The 18,148-nt window shown below is 53.4% G+C and overlaps 7 protein-coding genes across 7 annotated transcripts; 3 read left to right on the forward strand and 4 right to left on the reverse strand.

The window, feature by feature from the left end:
* Nucleotides 1–1,759, reverse strand: BZA05DRAFT_365825 (uncharacterized protein). The gene is made up of 2 exons (XM_051481516.1): nucleotides 479–1,759; nucleotides 1–421 (listed from the first exon to the last, which is right to left on the reverse strand). Exons 1-2 carry the CDS (start codon nucleotides 1,615–1,617, stop codon nucleotides 160–162), a joined length of 1,401 nt encoding a protein of 466 aa, XP_051344099.1. The 5' UTR covers nucleotides 1,618–1,759; the 3' UTR covers nucleotides 1–159.
* A 1-nt stretch (nucleotide 1,760) lies between these two features.
* On the forward strand, nucleotides 1,761–2,824 carry BZA05DRAFT_345671 (uncharacterized protein). The gene is made up of 2 exons (XM_051481177.1): nucleotides 1,761–2,264; nucleotides 2,337–2,824. The coding sequence occupies exons 1-2, from the start codon at nucleotides 1,956–1,958 to the stop codon at nucleotides 2,697–2,699; spliced, it is 672 nt and encodes a 223-aa protein (XP_051344100.1). The 5' UTR covers nucleotides 1,761–1,955; the 3' UTR covers nucleotides 2,700–2,824.
* BZA05DRAFT_381430 (cell cycle control protein Cdc123) lies at nucleotides 2,825–4,259 on the reverse strand. The gene has a single exon (XM_051482011.1). It carries the CDS (start codon nucleotides 4,047–4,049, stop codon nucleotides 2,955–2,957), a length of 1,095 nt encoding a protein of 364 aa, XP_051344101.1. The 5' UTR covers nucleotides 4,050–4,259; the 3' UTR covers nucleotides 2,825–2,954.
* Nucleotides 4,260–4,407: 148 nt separating this feature from the next.
* On the forward strand, nucleotides 4,408–6,552 carry BZA05DRAFT_381436 (ubiquinone/menaquinone biosynthesis-related protein). Its single transcript, XM_051482012.1, has 6 exons — nucleotides 4,408–4,600; nucleotides 4,680–4,808; nucleotides 5,195–5,510; nucleotides 5,571–6,135; nucleotides 6,416–6,459; nucleotides 6,531–6,552. The coding sequence occupies exons 2-4, from the start codon at nucleotides 4,687–4,689 to the stop codon at nucleotides 6,114–6,116; spliced, it is 984 nt and encodes a 327-aa protein (XP_051344102.1). The 5' UTR covers nucleotides 4,408–4,600; nucleotides 4,680–4,686; the 3' UTR covers nucleotides 6,117–6,135; nucleotides 6,416–6,459; nucleotides 6,531–6,552.
* Nucleotides 6,553–11,039: 4,487 nt separating this feature from the next.
* On the forward strand, nucleotides 11,040–12,352 carry BZA05DRAFT_330391 (uncharacterized protein; the record flags this gene model as incomplete). Its single annotated transcript, XM_051480534.1, has 2 exons — nucleotides 11,040–11,389; nucleotides 11,515–12,352. 2 exons carry the CDS (start codon nucleotides 11,040–11,042, stop codon nucleotides 12,350–12,352), a joined length of 1,188 nt encoding a protein of 395 aa, XP_051344103.1.
* Nucleotides 12,353–13,659: 1,307 nt separating this feature from the next.
* BZA05DRAFT_5811 (uncharacterized protein) lies at nucleotides 13,660–14,857 on the reverse strand. The gene has a single exon (XM_051488447.1). It carries the CDS (start codon nucleotides 14,519–14,521, stop codon nucleotides 13,856–13,858), a length of 666 nt encoding a protein of 221 aa, XP_051344104.1. The 5' UTR covers nucleotides 14,522–14,857; the 3' UTR covers nucleotides 13,660–13,855.
* BZA05DRAFT_5776 (fructosyl amino acid oxidasesarcosine oxidase) lies at nucleotides 14,658–16,538 on the reverse strand. The gene is made up of 4 exons (XM_051488440.1): nucleotides 16,231–16,538; nucleotides 15,428–16,174; nucleotides 15,111–15,372; nucleotides 14,658–15,044 (listed from the first exon to the last, which is right to left on the reverse strand). The coding sequence occupies exons 1-4, from the start codon at nucleotides 16,280–16,282 to the stop codon at nucleotides 14,795–14,797; spliced, it is 1,311 nt and encodes a 436-aa protein (XP_051344105.1). The 5' UTR covers nucleotides 16,283–16,538; the 3' UTR covers nucleotides 14,658–14,794.
* Between the last annotated feature and the right edge of the window lie 1,610 nt (nucleotides 16,539–18,148).

Here is an 18,148-nt window from a genome sequence, read left to right on the forward strand (position 1 = left end):
ACGAGTACGAAGCATGTGAATCAATTCGAAAGTAAAGCCCAGCTAAACTCCACCGCGCAATAAATAAAAAAAGGCCATCCATAAAGCAATAGAAAATGCGCAAAACAAGCCATTTCAATCATCAAAATCATCGTATTACGCGTCACGCCATCATCCACCTTATAACTCATCCTCCTCCTTCCTAGGCAAGTGAATTCCAAGCGACTCGACCTTATCGACAATCTTGCTCAGCGCCGTAGTGGTGATTTCAGGTTCCGCGGGAGTAGGAATCTCCTGGTCGAACAATCCCACTCCTTCGATGATGTCGGGAACGCGCTTGGTGGGCCACAGAGACTCCTTGATCAGCTTCTTGTAGCCGTTGACGGCGTCGAAGAGGTCGGACTTGAGGACATATTCGTTGTCGCCATGCGCAGTGAGAATCCTAATACGCGTCGATGTTAGTCGTTAGGGAGCTCAGACGGAAGACAGAAGAACTCACGAGCCAGGTCCGTAGAGATACTTCTTGTGCTCTCCCTTGAGATTTGGCACGTCGGTTCCGTACGAACAGACGATATGCTCAAAGCCCTCGACGTCATGATCCAGCTCGACGGGACCATACCCAACATCCATAAACTTCAGCTCGACACCCTCGATGCCCCTGACCGTATCTTTAATCATCGCCACGGTCTCGTCAAAATCGCCTGCTACACGAACAGCGATATCGGCACGCGCAGACGCAGGAATGACATTCGACGCCACACCACCCTCGATCCGGCCAATATTCAGCGTCGATTCGCCGAGTAGATCGCTTCCGGGCAACTGCAGTGAATCCAATCGTGCAAGTGCTTGGACGAGATGCGAGTTTGCGTTGATGCCGAGATGGGGGTATCCCGAATGCGACGCTTTACCCACGGACTCAACCGAGAACAACAAGATCCCCTTGTGTCCGACCGCGAGCTTATTTTCCGTCGGCTCGCCGAAGATGACCGCTTGCCAAGAGACGCCGAGATGATTCGCGGTCTTCATTCCGTCGCCGGAGAATTCCTCGCCGACAACATACAGCAGCGATATGTCGCCCTCTGAGAGCACACCGTCGCGGATCAACTCCTCGACCGCGATGATCTGCGACGCCACGGAGCCCTTCGCATCATTGCTGCCGCGCCCGTAGATGGTGCTGCTAGCGGCCTTGTACGGAATAAACGGCGGCACGGTGTCGATGTGGCTCGTGACGAGTGTGTGCGTCGTCCGGTTCTTGCCCAGGTATGCGAATACGTTCATGCGATCGCCCGCGTATCCGGACACCGCCTGTGTCTCGACCGTGAAGTTTTGCGTGGTCAGGTACTCGGCTAGCCATGCTGCTACGGCGCCCTCGGAGCCGGTGACGGATGGGATCTCGACGAGATGGCGGTGAAGAGACAGGACGGGAGAGGCGGCGATGGGGTCCGCAAGGTTTTTGAGGAATTGAGGGAGTTCGAGACGATCGCGGAGTGAGGCGATCGACGGGATCTGTTCGCTGTAGGAGGATATTGCCGACTTGAGCTCGGAGACTTTGGGAGGAAGTTTGAAAGGAAGCTGGAGCCCATGCGAGGCTGCGGGATAGGTGAGCAGTATCGCGGCGGAGAGCGCGTAGAGTTTCATGGTGAAGTGGGTTGTTAAAAATCTCGCACTCTGGTTCAAAAGGCTGCTCGCTATACGGTAGACGGAGGAGCAAGTTGTGTGGTGGCAGTCGTTTGTTTGTTTACTTGGAAGGACGGATGTTGTGATGATAAAGAGTTTGAGTTCGCCCAAATCAAGCAACGAGAAGACATGACGACACACCCACTATGTAAGCGATGCGGATCTCCCATCCCGCGTTGTTACACACGTCTATTAGGCCGTTCACCAATCAGCCATCACCGCTAACAATCCGACACGGCTAACACCACCGGCACGTCTCCTGCACCTTTCCACTCACGTTCTCAGTCATCTAGCCCAAAATGTCAGCAATGGATATCGACGACATCTTGCAAGAATTCGATGCTGGCGGCGCAGCTCGCGATGCATCGAAAGACATCCAAAACCTGACCACAGCCTGGGTCGCCGAGCGGACAGCGCCCGAGATAATGCCGTTCCAGGCGGCGCTCGTGGAGCGGCTTACGGAACGGATCCGGCAGCAGATCGAATTGGTCGAAACTGAAACCGGAAACCTTGATCCTACTTCGAACTTCAGACTCATCCTGATACAGACGGAGCTCGAGAGGGTCAAGTATCTTGTCCGCGCGTATTTGAGGATACGGATGCACAAGGTACCCCACTACCACGCAGGGGACGGTCAATTGCAAAATTATTGCCTGCTAACACCGCGGGGAACCGAGCAGATCGACAAATACTCCTTCCACATCCTCTCGAACGCCTCCGTCCGCTCCAGACTCGCGCCGTCGGAGATATCCTACCTCAAGTCCCACCTCGCATTACTAAACAACCACTACCTGTCCTCGTTCCTCCGAAACTTCCCCGAGCAGCTGCGGAGACTCGACGATACCGCCGGAGGAATTTCGATGGTCGAGGAACCGGATATGGATAGTGCCGTGTTCTGCCGTGTCGTTCGGAACGTGCAAGATGCTGTTGTGCGCATTCCCGGTACGGATACCGAATTTGAGCTCGCGAAGGATGATGTGTATGTGGTCAGGTATAGTGCAGTGAGGGAATTTGTGGTTTCCGGCGATGTTGAGTTGATCTGACTATCTATGGGAATGGTGTTATCCGTGTATATTTTGTGGTGGGGCGTTTTGGTGTTTTGTTTGGCCCACAGCTTGCTTGCATTTCACGGTGAGTTTCGTCTGGCTAGAGATATATATATTCCACATATCAAAGCCATATTTGCAAGAGACATCAATTCTAAGTTACACCGCATCGTCTTCCTACAGACTTTGAACCAGCAAAGAGCAATCGACAAAAGCATGTGCTACCGCCATCTATGCTGCGCTTCCAGATTTTTAAAGTTCAGCTTCATCTTCCATCTTCCCCATAATGTCCCTCCACTTCGCCGCAAACTCCCATATGGCCTCATCACCCTGCAATCCTGCCTGCACCACCTCCTGTGGCAGCTTACTCGCCGAATGCTGCGGCGATGCAAACGAATATGCCTCGGGATCATCCTTATTTACCAGCCTCAACTCAACCGGTCTGAGCTCATTCCCGTCCGTCACATCGCCATATGGCAACTGCAGCAGCTCCACCCACGAAAACAAGATCGGGTCCGTCCGCGGCGCGAAGGGGTTGATATCGATGAGCCACGTTCTCCGTCTCTCCTCCTGATCGGTGAGGGGAATGTAGACGTCGAACACAAAACTGTCGTCGGGGAAGGTGTGCTTCAAGTTTTCATTGAAGAACTCCCGAATGCACGACAGCAGCTCGCGCTTCATCGGCTCCAGGAACTCAAAGTGGTTCAGCTCCCGCTGTGTCACGGCAAGCAGCCGTCGGCCGCGCACGAAGCATCGGAACTCCATACTCGGGTTTAGCTGGAACCATTTGCGTAGGACGAGCGAGTACGGGATATCCGCGGTGGTTATTTGCTCCTTGGAGTTCGGGCCGTCGACACAGTCGTCGAATGCGTGCTCGAGGTCGTGAGTGATGTAGTCGCTCGATTTGAACAAGAGGTAGATTTCGCCGGGCATCCGACACTCCGCCGTGTTATTCGCCGTCATGAATGTGGCGTCTTTAGGCGAGGACCAGTTCAGCTTCGGAGATACACGCCCGCCCAGCTCCGCGATCGTGGCTTTGATTTTCTGGTGTAGCTCGGGGAACTTGAGAGTGGGGCAGCTCTCGCCATCCCCGGAAGAGTCCTCGTCTTCTGAATCGGAGTCGAGCGTTGTAATTTGCTCCTCGTCGGCGGGAAGGACGATTCCGTCGGCGCGGAGGTAGGCGAGAAACTCGGGCGTCAGCGGAATAATCCGTGTCTTTGGTGTCAGAGAGCGGTAAGTGGCGTGCCATTTGGGATATGAACAGTTCAGGATGTGTGACTTCTTGACGAGAGGAAAGATATCGCGCAGGGTCGTTGCTGGGGCGAGTGTAGGAGATTCTGGGTCCATGGCTGCTATTGCCGTTTTTGCTGTTACTTCAGGCAGAATTACAGAAGTTTTGTGGCGGAGGTGGGGTGAGGCGCGTTGAAGGTGAAGTTATATCGCCGTTGCTGCTGGGTTGAATGATTCTTTTACACGCTTGAGCCTTGACTTTTATTGAATGACTGTTTGATGCCGCCACTTGGTGGGGTGGAGGGGCAACCTTAACGAGAAGCGGCGGCTCAACTGAGAAGTTACCTAAATAAGAACACTTCCTAAAAAGGGGATCCATCTAAGCTTAGCAGCCAATAATAACTGATGACTGGGCGTGCATCTCGCTGCAAAGAAAGAAAGAAAGAAAGAAAAGAGCCGCATGCTGCCCCAGCAGCAACTGAACTGCAGCTGCGTCTATGGAAAAGAGCTCTCCTCCTTACTACACCAGTTGCTTGTACTGGCGCATGTCTCTCTACTGTGCTCCTTTCGTCATCGTTCGAATACAAAGAAGTGGTTTTCTCCGACAATAGCTCTCAAAGCCACTCCCCATCCCCTCCTTCTCCTTGCCGCGGCGAGTGAAACTGCTGGTTAGTGGTCGTCAACAAGATGTTCTTCCGCACACTCACACATTGACGGCACTTGGTCGAGGACTGACTACAGTGAAAGTTCCACCATGGCCAAAGGAGTCCGCAAGACAGCTCTTCCGGCGAGAAAGGCGCCAGCAGCGGCAGCAGCAGCAGCTGGTGTAGACAGCGCGGTGCAGTATGTCAATACGCAGGCACCGTTGGTGAAGAGGTAAGTTCCTCTACTTGAACTCAACCCCCTCCCCCCGCGTCTTTCTGGCGTTTGTGCTCTTGCCCCCGCTCCCGGAGAGGTGATGAGCTCTTCACTTTTGGTGGATGCCATTGCAGATGCACTTTCTCCGCGGTTATTAGAGATCTTTTGATCCATTGTGGGATTTTGCGCTCTGCTTCTGGTTGGAGGGCTGCCTCATTGGTGACTCGCATCGCGCAGGGTTTTTCACCTCCCCAAGCTTCATGCCCACAATCCCTTCCCACACACAAACACACACAAGAACGTCTATTGCATTTTTGCTTATTCGGGACCAATTTGTGTATCCTCGGTTTTCGTTTTGTTTTCGAGAATTTTGGGCTAATAAGAAATTTGCCGCCGTCCTTCAGACCTCCACCGCCGGCGTCTACGCGGAAAGTGAACCTCCCTCCGCCGCCTCCACTGCCGCCGAAACCTCGCAGCAAAGTACCGCTATACATAGGCGGCACCTTCTTGTACGCCTTGGCCGTCTATGGCGCCTACGTCTTTATCACGACCTCGAAAAGTATTCCGAAGGAACCAGTTTATGCAAAACCCCTGGACGAGCAGGAGGATATCAGCCATGTGTACAACAACATAGCGTTGAAGTATGACAAAGAGATATGGACCAGTGAATTTTTCATGGGCATGCCTTTGCTTCGGAGGAGCATGGCAAAGCGGGCCACCGTGAGTGTCCACTCTACTATGCTTTCATTGCAAAACAACTAGGCTAATACATGACTCCAGGGCAATGTCCTTGAGGCCTCCGCCGGAACGGGCAGAAATATCAAGTGGTATCCACTCTCCGGGAGGAAGGTGACGTCCCTCACCATGGTCGACACCAGCGCGCCCATGCTGCAAATCGCTCGCAAGGCATTTCACAAACGCCATCCCACGTACAAGAACGTACACTTCACTATCCAGGATGCTGCCGCCCCGTTAGCGTCACCTTCTAGCGATAAATTCGACACGGTGATCCAGAGCATGGGAATATGCTCGCATCACTCGCCCGTCCAGCTTCTCCGCAACCTAGGTGAAGTTTGCAAGGATGACGGCAACATCATACTCTTGGAGCATGGAAAGAGCCATTACGACTGGCTGAATCGCATTCTGGACCGGTTTGCTGAGAAGCATGCGGATACCTGGGGATGTTGGTGGAACAGAGATGTGGAAGCGATTGTTAGCGAGAGCGGGCTGCGGGTAGTCAAGTTGAGGAGATATCATTTTGGAACCACGTACTGGATCGAGGCGAAGCCACCGCTCAAGGCGGATAAGTCGCCGAGTGCGAAATGATGAATGTACGTATTTTTAGGTGAGTCATGTTATCTGGGGTGCAACGTCTTTTGTGGCTTTTCTATTACGGCGCGGTGATCATCCTACGGTCGACCCTGGAAGCTGCTCCGTGTTGCATGGGAGGTTTCTACCAGGTTTCTGTCATGCTGGCCAAGCATTTCGGGTACCGAACCGAAAGCCAGTCGAGTCATTTGCTTCATATCGATAATCACCAGAGTTGAGTCAACTAACAGTTTTAATATCAAAGATAGGTGGGTTACATCGACCAGATGACGGTTACGCACTCTAACTTTCGTCAGCCTGCACCCCAGACTTATGTAGATACCTTGACCACAAAACACTGGTGAGTCTAGTACATACTCTGCGTCAACCTCATCACTCATGACTGAAACTGACTTCCAGACCAAATACCAGTATTCTTTCGCTTCCACCACAGCATTGGTGATCGTGACGTTGCGAGCCTTGGCGGCTACACTAGCGCTTCGACTTGCGACACAGCTGCAACCTGTGAGTCTGAGGATCTAAAATTGAGGATCTTCCTGTTTTGCGTCAGGGTCACGCAAGATAACGCAGGCGGAGATGGTCACCCCAAATCCAAGTTTTGCGCGGATAACGGGGATTTGGAACTCCTGATCCGCCAAACGGCTGCCTAGGTGGGCGATGAAAGGCATGATGGCCGGGCGTCACCAACATTCAAGGTCGTGCCAGATGTTGCAAGTCGTCTTTTCGGTTAACGTCTCATCTTGAGATCACTGCATATCCGCCTTTCCTTGCACGATTGATCACTGGGCGGGAAAAGAGTATGCTGCGAATGCTAGAGATGCTCGAAAACGATATCTCACAGTTGATAGCCGCTGTGGAATTATACGAGTACGCGATGTGGAAACCCGATACTCCGAGACCCGAGCACAGGACCGACGGAGATTCCGGCTTGGGGAACAAGTCCTACCCATCCGCCTGGATGGTTAGCTTTACGAAAGTACCGGCTACCCGGCTTGTGACTAACAGCGCACCGTTGCAGACAGAAGCGTTGACCAGCGGATCAGAGACTTTCTGCCCACCGAAAGGTGAAAAATGAAGTGAAAAATGGAAGTGCATTTCGCACAAAAACTGCTCCTTGTCCAACCCGACGCCACTTCGGCCTGACAGAGGCACCACATTTTACCCTTCATTTCACTTTCATTTCCTCCTTTGGGCTGAATTTCTTTATTGTCAGGGACCTCGGACTGATGCAGATTCGTTTTTCTGGACGAAAGTCTGGTGGCGCCGTTGTGACGGACTGTCCGCACCATTCCGGATTACCGCAGAAGGATGTCTCCGTCACACCATCACCTGCTGTTTGCGAAGAGATTGGTCTTTCTGGCTTGTATCACGGTGTTGCTGCAATGTGCATGCGCAATTATTAATTTGCATCGCCGCCTCAAATAGGAGATACGTCTACCGATGTTCGAGCCCCGCATCGGAAAATAACAACTTACTTAATTATTTCTGCGGTTGGGTGGGGGGTTCTTTGTTTGCTGCGTCTTACGAGGCAGCTGGATGCTGATGGGGGCTGGATGCGATACCTATCAAAACCTGCAGCCGCACTTGAAACAGTTGTGAGGCAAACACGCACGTGCTCTTGTCAGTTGCGCTAGCCTTATTTTGAACTAGGCAATGCCTCCGAAGGTAAATTCCCCGCAGGAGGGGCCCTTCGATTTGCCGCTTACTGTTTCTGACGGGAGTTTCTAGTTTCTTTCTGCGCCAGAATTTCTGCCGCGCAACAAGTTTTTGCATCTGCCACTGTGCAAGTGGGGCGCTACTGCTGATGCAGTCCGAAATCCGGCCGCCAGCCAGCCAGCCAGCCATCACATTTCACGTCAGGATGATCGAATTGGAAGCCTCCTCTCTGAAGACTTTTTTTTTTGAGTCGGAATGCCTCCCACACTTATTGCGTCCGGTGCCAAGCGTGACCCGTGACCTCGGCAATCCGATTGACCGGTGGGGGTAAAGAGAAGCAGGCGACGAGGAGGTAACTGCCTACGGCTACGCAGAGTAGAATGCGCGCAACTTTACGCAGACCGCAATTCGATGGAGTAATAGAATGTTGAACGCAATTACCACACAACAAGACTCCGTCGCCGCCAACTTTGCCGAAACGCCAAGGATACAGAAGATGAACATCATGGCATTTCCAAACGGTCGAACAACACAAACTTCATTCTTTCTCCAGCTCTTGGACCGTTCATAAATACTGCATACCATGTCTGAGCCAAGCAGCAAATCACATCTGAAGACCTCCACGCGTCCAAGAAAGGTTGTGGGCAGCCTCGGAGCCCATCAGGATACCCGATCAGCGCCGAGAGCCCGTTACCCGCGCTATAGAGCACATTCGGTCTCGCTGCAGACCGTATCAAGAAACGGTTCAACACAAATTTCGGTGGACGTGGGACTGGTGCGACCCAGACGAAGCTCGGTATCGATGGTGATGGGGCCTGGGTATTCGGATCCAGTGGTGGTCAGACCATGTCTCATAAAGAGTGCGGACTCGCTGTGAATGTGGACCCCTAACGGCCGTCAGGCAGAAACCTACTGGCTTTTTGAGACGGTCACGACAGTCATATCTTCGACGGCAGGGGCGTTCGTTACGGACTTGTGTTCACAACGAGTCTGCACCGCACACAACGTACATAGAAATTATCGGGCTGAGGCGAATATCTATCCTCTGAAGCGTGGTGCCGCCGTTGTTCCGGAGGAAGCACAATACATAGTCGCTACAGGTGATATCAGTCATCATAAGAATTTGTGTTCGTCACACCTTCGGTAAGAATGAGGCGTCCAAGCGCGGCAGCGGGGTCATCCGCACTGTGAAGGTAGAAGTTGCGTCCGGCAGAACGATAAGCAACAGACGTCGATATGCGCTTTATCGTGTTTTCATCTGTCGATAATGTCGCTGCTCTGTTGTGTTTCCTGCCGGAGAGAGCACAGTGCGTGGGCTGACGCATTGATGCTGAAGGGCCCGCCGTGTACGTACCCACCCTTTCACGGCTGAATAATGCCTATATAATGAAGTGTATTGCTGTCACTTCACGGGTGGTGACTCGGCTGACCTGTCACATCCTATCACTCCGTTCCAGAGGCCTGGCGCATATTCCAGCGGGTGTGAGTCGAGGTGAGATGTAACCAACAGAGGGGGTCCGTGTGACAGATCTGGCAAGGATTGCTGCGGCAGCCGGCCAATCACATGGCAAGGGCCACCCACCGCAGATCAAGCGAAGAAGAAGAACAACGAACGCACGCACACATTTTCCCAAAAAGAAGAGCCGACACGAAGGGCAGGAAACGGACAAGCACCCGCATGCTTCAACTCTCAGGTGTTGGGACCAAAGCGGCATATCGAACGGCTCGAAAATCAATCTCCATATTCTTCCGACCAACAACTGCCTGCCGCGACGGGGACGGTTGGGAATCCCGGCACATTCAGCGACAAAGTATCGTAGGTATTTTGCCCAACCCAGATACGGTACACAGACACCTGCCTACGTTGGGAGGATTGATGTCTGTGATATGATGACACCGAGAATCCGATTTGATCCTCACGGTCTGTCTGGCTGGCTATGTAGGTGGTGACAGGAGGATGGAAGGAGGGGGAGGGGAGGAGGGGTTTGCCTGCCTGGAGGGGGCGGAGGGACGGAGGGGCGGCGTGGGCTCGCAGTCAATCAAAGACTCCGTCATCCATGACGCCAAATCTCATCCACATCCACTAACAACATCCATCACGCATACACACATCCTCTAGAAGACCAAACCCTACCACAGGAATTCTTTCTTTCCTGCACTCCACGGTTTCTCCACTGCCATCCCCCACTTTTGTCCCCCCTCTATCTCACTCAGATTTCTCCAACCTGCCCGGCATCTGGGTAAGCGTCTGCGAACACAGCACCTTCTTCTTTATCTAAAGGTTCGATTGCAAATAATTTCCTACTGGACCGCTTCGACCAAGTGCTTGCCACTCGTTGAGCCGTTCGACGGAACGCACAGAGAAGTCACTTTGTTTGCGTGCAAAAAAAGAAGAATACGACAGCGGGGTCTGAACCGGTCTTCTATTTTATTTTAGCATCTCCGCCCGCTGCCCTTTGTTAGGGGTGTCGTCAGCAAAACCTTGCCCTATTTTCTGGTCTGCTCTAAAAAGGCGCTTCGATCAAGGACCGAACGAAGGAAGAGGAAGACCGGCCAGATCCTACGACCTGCCTCGGAGAAAAAAATAGAAAAAAAAGAAGAAAAAAAAGAATCCATAGCATCATCCAACCTTCACCTCCGCATCCGAACGTCTCGCCGCCCATCGTTGTGTGGGTTAGGTTGTTGCTCTAGCTGCAGGCCTGCCACTGCTGCAAAGCCTTGACTGGGGAGTCCCTTTAGCTGCCTTCCACCCTTTCCTGCGCTAGCCGCCCTCAGCCATTGGACTCTCTTTCGGTGCACCCCAACCCACCACGTCTTTTCCTTTTTATCCGACTTTTTTTTCTCTAGCCGATAGACCCCAAACCCCTTTCCACCACTCTTTACCATACCTGGGTGGACGGTAAGCAGGCAGACGACATACATATCAAACCCACTCTATCAATCCCTGGGGTCACTTACAATCGATAATCCTCCTCCCCCTCATCATCATCATCATCCTCGCCCTCCTCGTCCTCCTCGTCCTCCTCCCCCTCCTCCCCCCTCCTCCTCCCCTCCTCCCCTCCTCCTCCCTCCTCTCCCTCCCTCTCCCTCTTCTTCCTCCATACAACCTTCATATCTTATTCATCTTATTTATCTTACTTACTCGTCTGGTTTTGGTGGCGATCTCGTACACGCTCCTACAAAGAAAATCATCTGTCCCCCGCCACCCGCTCAATAAAAAAGACCATTGTGCTTTTCTGCGAATCTCAAACAAAACAAAACCAAATGCCATACAATACTCGTCGAAAGTCGCTCTCTCTGCCGTCGCTCGGAATTCACTTGCCACACAGCTCGCGATCGCAACAGGCGCCTCCCGCTTCAGCGAAGGCCGAACACTCTCCTCATAAAAGAACAAAACGAGATTATTCCCCCACAATAACTGTGGCGCACAAGCATGGCCGCTACGACCCCACCCCGCCGCCGTCCCCGCCGCCAGAGAGTAAAATAAATCATGCCGACATCAACGATGAGATTGTGTCTGGAGTCGCAAAGGTTTTGGAGCAAACCGGAAACCGACCGCACACCGTGAAGGAATTGGCCATTTCGCTGGCCCCGATCGTCAACCTTGTTGAAAAGTAAGACCACCCCCCCGTCCGCTCTCAGTCCCCCCGTGTGCACAGTCGCGCCGCGCACATCCCGCTCTCACTCTTTATCTCGGTTATGATGCAAGCAAGCTGACACATGCGTTACCTCGCTATAGTTCGGCCAATCCCACCGCAATCATCTCGTCGCGCCTCAACGCATACCTGAAACGAGGGTTCACTCCGTCGTCGCCATGCCTACTGAAGAAGGAATTGATTACCACCCATCCTCGGCGCATCTACTTCTACCTCACCATGTGCCCCCATCAACCGATCCCTCAGCACGAGAACGACTTGCCTTCCAGCCGCCGTAGCGTGGTCTCGCCAGCCCTCTCGGATGAGGAAGAAGAGGAAATGCGCAGACGGTCGGAATTGTCGCCCAGTCCCGAGGTCGACCTCTCATCGCACGAACTCGACGACGGCGACTCCACCGACACCGGCAGCCTCGCATCCACGTCCGCCAGCATGATTTCTGGCCAGAGGAATCAGGCGTCTTCCTCGCTCAGCCACAAGAATCACCTCGCCTCCCCACCACTGGAAGGCGACGAGCGCGAGTTCAGTCAATCGGCCATCTTCATTGAGCGCCGATCGACATCGCGCGACAACGACAGCAGTAGGCACGCTTCCAAGCGCACCAGAGAGGAATTCGAATCAGAAGTTGTCGCACAAGACGAGCGCACCTACGAGGAGGCCACCGCAACGTTACTTGGCTACCCGACCTCCAACAGCGAGGGCGCATTCAACAGCCCCGCACTTGCACCCACCAACGAGGACTCCAGCAAGCGTGAGGATGTCGAGAAGACTCCTAGCAAGATTCCTCATCACCCCCACCACCACATGATGTCTTCTTTCTCGGAGAAAGTCGATCTTTACAGCTGGAGCGGAGAGTTAGAAAGACACCTTGGAAGTCCCGAGAGCGTAGAGCTCGACGAACTGGATGATATGTTGGACTTTTGATCGATTACAAGGATAAAACCTTCGATCCCGCTTTTTCGTGTTTTTCGCAATTGACCTTTCTTCACTTCTCAACAGTGCACCGTCACCTTGCCGCTTTATCATATTGGTCCGGTGGGGATAGAAATCTGCTGTAATCGTCTATCGCCACTCTTCTGTTTCGCTCTGTTCGTTTTTATCTACTCCTTTCCTATTGTTTTTTTGTTTTAAGCTGGGTATTTCAGGCGTTTTTTCTTTTCTTCTCTACTTGTTGGTGGCAGTTTTTGATTACTGTGTGGGATGCAATGACCCGATGGATGGATGATGGATGACAGTTGTATGTGGACGTTGAAACCCCAGCCGAGAAGCTGGGCTGCCACAGATACTGATCAGATTTTTTTTACACTTTCGGTCGTCTTTATTGATGGATCGGATGTGGGAGGGGGAAGGTGGGGGGTGGGGGGATGGTTGTCGGTCGGTCTTTTGCGTGCGTTGCGCGGGGTGATTTACGATAGATCTGGAGTTTGGACAAAAGATGAGAGCGGAAGTGGAACGGATTGAGATGTATTTTTAGGTGCGGATGGCGGAAGTGTGCTCGGGAGTCGGAACTTGGAACTCGGAGAGACGGGAATTCTATCACTCGAGAGTTAAGGGTTGGTGCTTGATGTGCTTGATGCTTGGAATTGATTATGATTTGATGTGTGCACGATAATTATTTTTCGGCATTTCGCGATCAGCTGCAGACTGTTGCCTCGTGAGTCGCGAGTTTGCGTTGCCGACGCACGAATTGGCCTCGACCTCACAATTACCAATTCCATCTAGGCATCTACATAATACATATCCCGCCGTTTGTGTGGACCCGTGATGCACGAGCCCGCAATTCTAGAAGAAGAAGAAGAACCACATCCGTCGTGTCGTGTCGTGTGCGGTGCGTGTAATGTTACATATCTGTGCATATGTAGAGTACGGTATGTAGAGTACGGTATGTAGAGTGTGTAGAGTATGCATATCTCCCTTAGCACGGAACATGCAAAGGATTCTGGAAACATCTTGCCCCACGCCGAAGCCATCGCCGTTGGCGTTTGGCGCTCTGCGGCGACAGGGGGCGGTGGGCGACGGAGATGGACATCTCATCGATTTGATTGAGCACTACTCTAGATACAGTACATAGCTGGAAAGGTGGATAGGTAGAGATCTATCCCATGCTATTTGGGCACGCTGTGTTGTTCCAGTCGGTATGGTAGTTTCATAGGTGTTGCGTATCCGCACGTCCATGATGATCCATCCGCACGTCCATCCGCACATCTTTCCGCACGTCCATCTGCAATCCGCACATCCATCCGCACATCCGCCCTCCAGCATCAAGGCTCACCCTGCTCTAGGTACCATAGCACCGAGCAGCGAGTAGCTACGTACAATGTCAAATACGAGATACCGTAGAGCAGACGAAACCATTGATATCCTCAACTCCCCTCCCATTTCCCATTGGTCCCCCGCCCGACGACTGTCGTTATCGCGATTACCGTATTAAGCGAGAGTCGAGACTGCCACGCGGGCGGCGGCGGGGAGCGAGCGTCGGGCACCGCGACTACATACCGTAACTACCGGTACATATCTGGCGGGCTCTCGGAGGCACTCGGGCTCGGGAGAGGCTGCTCGGCCGGTGGCGGGCACAGGAATTCCTCGCCGCTGCACTCCCCGCCCGTCCCCGCCCCCCCCGTTCGCTAGGGAGGGGGAGGACCGCTGTGGAGAGAATGTGTGCACTGTGCAGTGACTTTCCGGGCATGCGCCGCAGGATCCACGGCGTTCGTGAGGTTCGTGGGGTTCGTGCGGAGCGGCGCAGGGATCGGGATTCGTCACTCGTGGCTTCAACGGCCGGCTAGATACTGCTGCTGCTGTGTTCACCCGCTTACGGTGGGGAGTGAAGACGTACTCCCCAATACCACAACACCCTTCGTTCGCAATCACTCGCCCTTCCTGTACCCACTTCTCATCATGCGGGCGGGCACGGCCGGTATGCACCTGTAGGCTGTTGCAGGCTTGCAGCAAGCTCCCACCGTCCACCGACCGTGCGGCGTGCGGCCGTGCTGCGTGCAGCGTGCTAGCCACGCTGTCCGGGCTATAAATACAAGACGACATCCGCCATCTTTTGTCTGTGAACCCTCTTCCTCTGAACACTCTAGTTCCATGCATTCGTTGCTGCGTCGTCGGCCAAATCGATTACATATGAGGTACCTTAGGTACATAGGTCCATGTACATACCTCGGGTCGGCCTCGAATGACCACGAATCCACGCTACCGGTATGTACATACACCGCGCATCATCGGCGATATGTAGGACGGTACATACATACATGAGTACGCAGTGGGATGGTATGTAGCTACCTAGGTGTTATCTATGTATCACACATGATGCCACTCATCTCTACATGGGAATCTCTGTGTTGTCCTGTCCTGTCGGACTAACTAATCCGCCAGCTCGAGCACCATCTGCACTCCCCCATCCCCCCTACTCCCGTCGCGCGTCACAACCTCGACCGCTCCACTTGGCCACCCCCACTTGCTCGCAAACCGTGCGTCCGCCTTGCGCTCCAGTATGTCGACGATGTGCCCGCCAATGACGGGAAGGAACTTGAAGGCGTGCCCGCTTCCGCCTGTGGCTAGAAACAGGCCAGCCTTGGTCGGGTGGTACGCTACGATGAAGTCGCCCGTGGCACTGGGGAGTCAGTGGGAGGCGGCAGGTGGGAGAGACGGGATTGGGATTGGGGATTGGGGCAAATACGTATCATTGTACCAGCAGAGCCGAGTGCTCGACAGTTGCTTGCCGCTAAATTGCGGGACGAGGGAGGACAGTGTGGCAGAGAAAGCGGCCTTGGCCTCGGCTGGTGCCTCGAGGCCCGGATCGGTCACCACCGTACGCGGTGTCGAGACGATGCGGGTGGTGCCCGTGGTAGCATCCGTGATGGTGGTGGGGTTAAGATAGCCCGAGGCGTGGCGGGCAATCTTGAGGACATGGTCAGTGTGCTGCGGGATCACGAAGATTCCTTTCGTCCGTCAGCGAGGGATGGAAAACTGGTGGAGGTGTAAGGCAGGAGTCACCCGTGGAGAGGTTGAAGACCACCGGCATTTCCTTGACGCTCTCCCATTCCTCGGTCGACAGCGGAAGATACCCGAGTACCTGTCCCGTAGCCACACTGCGTCCGCTCAGATCCACCAACCCCGGTGTCCAGGCTCCAGTCGCAAGCACCGTCAGCTCCGCCCTAAACTCCACCCCGCCCTTCAATCTCACCCCCACCACCTTCCCCCCCTCTTCCACCAACCCCACCACCTCTCCCGTGCCAAACGTGACCCTCCCCGTCTTCTCCACCGCAGCCCTCAAAAACCTGACCGCCCCCTCCGCATCCGCCCATCCCGAAGTCCAATTCGCATATCCACGTACACCCAACGCACCACCCCCGGTCCTGCAAACCCTTCCCACATCCTCCCTCGTCTCCAACAATTCCAGTTCACACTTGACGCCCAGCTCAGGCAAGAGCTTCGCCACGGTCGCATACGAGGCGTCTACATAGGCCATCCCCCCTTCTTCAGCGGTAAGGACGAGCCCCGTCTCGGTATACCGCCCATCTGCGCCAATGCCGTGCAACGGGTGCGTTGCGTCTGCGCCCCGCCAGATGGTCTGGGCCTCGTGGCACAGCCGCGCGTACGCTGCGTCGCTGTAGTCCGGGCGCACAATGCGCGAGGAGTCGATGCTGCTGCCGTCGGCGGCGGGGAAGGGGAGCCGGTCGAGTAGTGTGATGGTCGTGGAAGAGAAGGTGGGGCGCAGGGCGAGCGAGAGAGCGGTAGTTACTTTACTCGACGCTGTTAGCTGGTTACCTGGTATGCGGAGGGATGGGGAAACGCACGCCCAAATTCGCCGGAGCCGATGATGAGGATTGAAGCTGGTGGGCGGTCCATAGTTGTAATCGTTGCTGGTTGTGGAGAGCTTGAGAGTCAAGAGGAAGCAGACCAACAAGGTTCGAATAGGTACCTGGGGATCACCCCACAATTATTGTAGCTGCAATCCTGAGTAGAAATAGAGTGCGGTTTATGTGACAGGCATTGCGACGGAGACTTTGCGAGATAATGTATCTATGCGTGCAGCTGCAGTTGCAGTTGTTTGGGAGCTTCTGTTTCGGGAATAAAGCTCCGTCTTCCGTAATGATTTCACGACAGTAGTTTTCCACTGATCGCTACATACGCACTAAAGAAAGAGAGGGGCGCGCCAAAGAAAGCTGTATATACACCGGGTTACCACTTCCCCCCCCCCTCCCCCCTCCCCCCTCCCCCAACCTTGCCACTGCGCACCTCTCCACTGCTATCTCCGTCCCCCCTCTCTACAAAACGCTGCGTAGGAGGCCAAGATAGCCGGGCTTTCCATTTCGTCGTTCCCTATATCCCAATGTAGGATTTCTAAAATGCGAGTGACGCGTTGTGAATAAAGCACTTCCTTGGAGAGTAGATACAGGGACCGGGAACTGGACCATAACTAAGGGAAAGCTGTATGCTAGGTATTGGATGGAGCTGAGAGAGAATATCTTGCTGCTGGTTGTGATGAAACAATGTAGGTATTTGACGCGGATAAAGGCAGAGGTAGTTCGAAGTTCGAACAATCTAGGTACTTGACTCCTAGGGAGCTCTCCAGTGTTTACCTAGGTAGCCTAGACAACATGCAAGTTCTCTGTGCAGTGCTGCCACAGCTTCTCCACCCGTACGGGAATTAGGACCAGTGAGGCTTGATCCAACCTACCCAAGCAGTGACAACCGAAAACTCCCGACCAAAACATGGCTGAATTTCGTCCTTGGACCAAAAGAACAGGCGGTTGTATGTACTTGTCGATGGCGATGCTCTTAAGATTTGGTTACCAGTCAGCCAGTGCCATAGGTACCTACTCCCATATCCCCAAAGTTCGGTGTGCTTTTCTACTCCGTTGGAGCGCTTCATGGTGTGCTGACTGCCAGTTCTTTGCTGCCCAAAGTCATTTTCTTGTAAATCGAAATACCGAGCAGTGTTGTGCGCCGGTGGCCGGTCTGCTTGCTAGGAATTTCTGAGAATCATTGCGGGTCCTACCGTCCCACCGTCCCACCATCCCACAGGGAGAAGGGTAAGTACTAAGGAATATGAATCGAGTGAGCTTTTGGCCCACCAATCGTAACCATCTAGATCGGAAATATCCGAGAATATAAATAATAAAACAAGTAGAGAAGAAACCCAAAGGCCTCAGACTGTCAGGCAAGGTGCTCGGTCGGAACCCTCTACCGGACGGCTTATTTGCCAAAATTCCCTCTCTCTGCTCTTGCCCGCTGGCTACCTAGATAGGTAGGTATTTAGGCACTCGATCAAACCCTACGTTTATTATTTCTCCTGGCCCACATTGCTATGAATAATTTATATACCAGCTGTAGTTGCCAGTCAACCAGCCCAATCCAATCAGCTCAATCCAACCAGCCAAACCAACTCTACCGTATAATCATAGAATCTCGCTCGCCCTTCGAGGTATTGTTAGGTACTGTCCGTTATTAAGCGTCTACTTGCCTACAATGTACATAAGTATTTAGTCACGGTTCTTGACATTGTCCCTGGAATTATCGCTTCTCTACTATAGCAGCACTCTCAGTCCCTGACATTGTCGCTGTAGCAGCACTCCCAGTCCCTGGCATCGTCTCTGTAGCAGCACTCCAGTCCCTGACTCCCTGGCATTGTCAGACTGTTCAGGGATCGCAGCATTCTTTGTCTGAAGTCTGAAGCGTCATTATTTGTTCAATGTTTACACGATCTCTTTT

This window comes from Tricharina praecox (assembly GCF_024521635.1).
Source record: "Tricharina praecox strain CBS 144465 chromosome Unknown BZA05scaffold_1, whole genome shotgun sequence".
Taxonomy (NCBI): domain Eukaryota; kingdom Fungi; phylum Ascomycota; class Pezizomycetes; order Pezizales; family Pyronemataceae; genus Tricharina; species Tricharina praecox.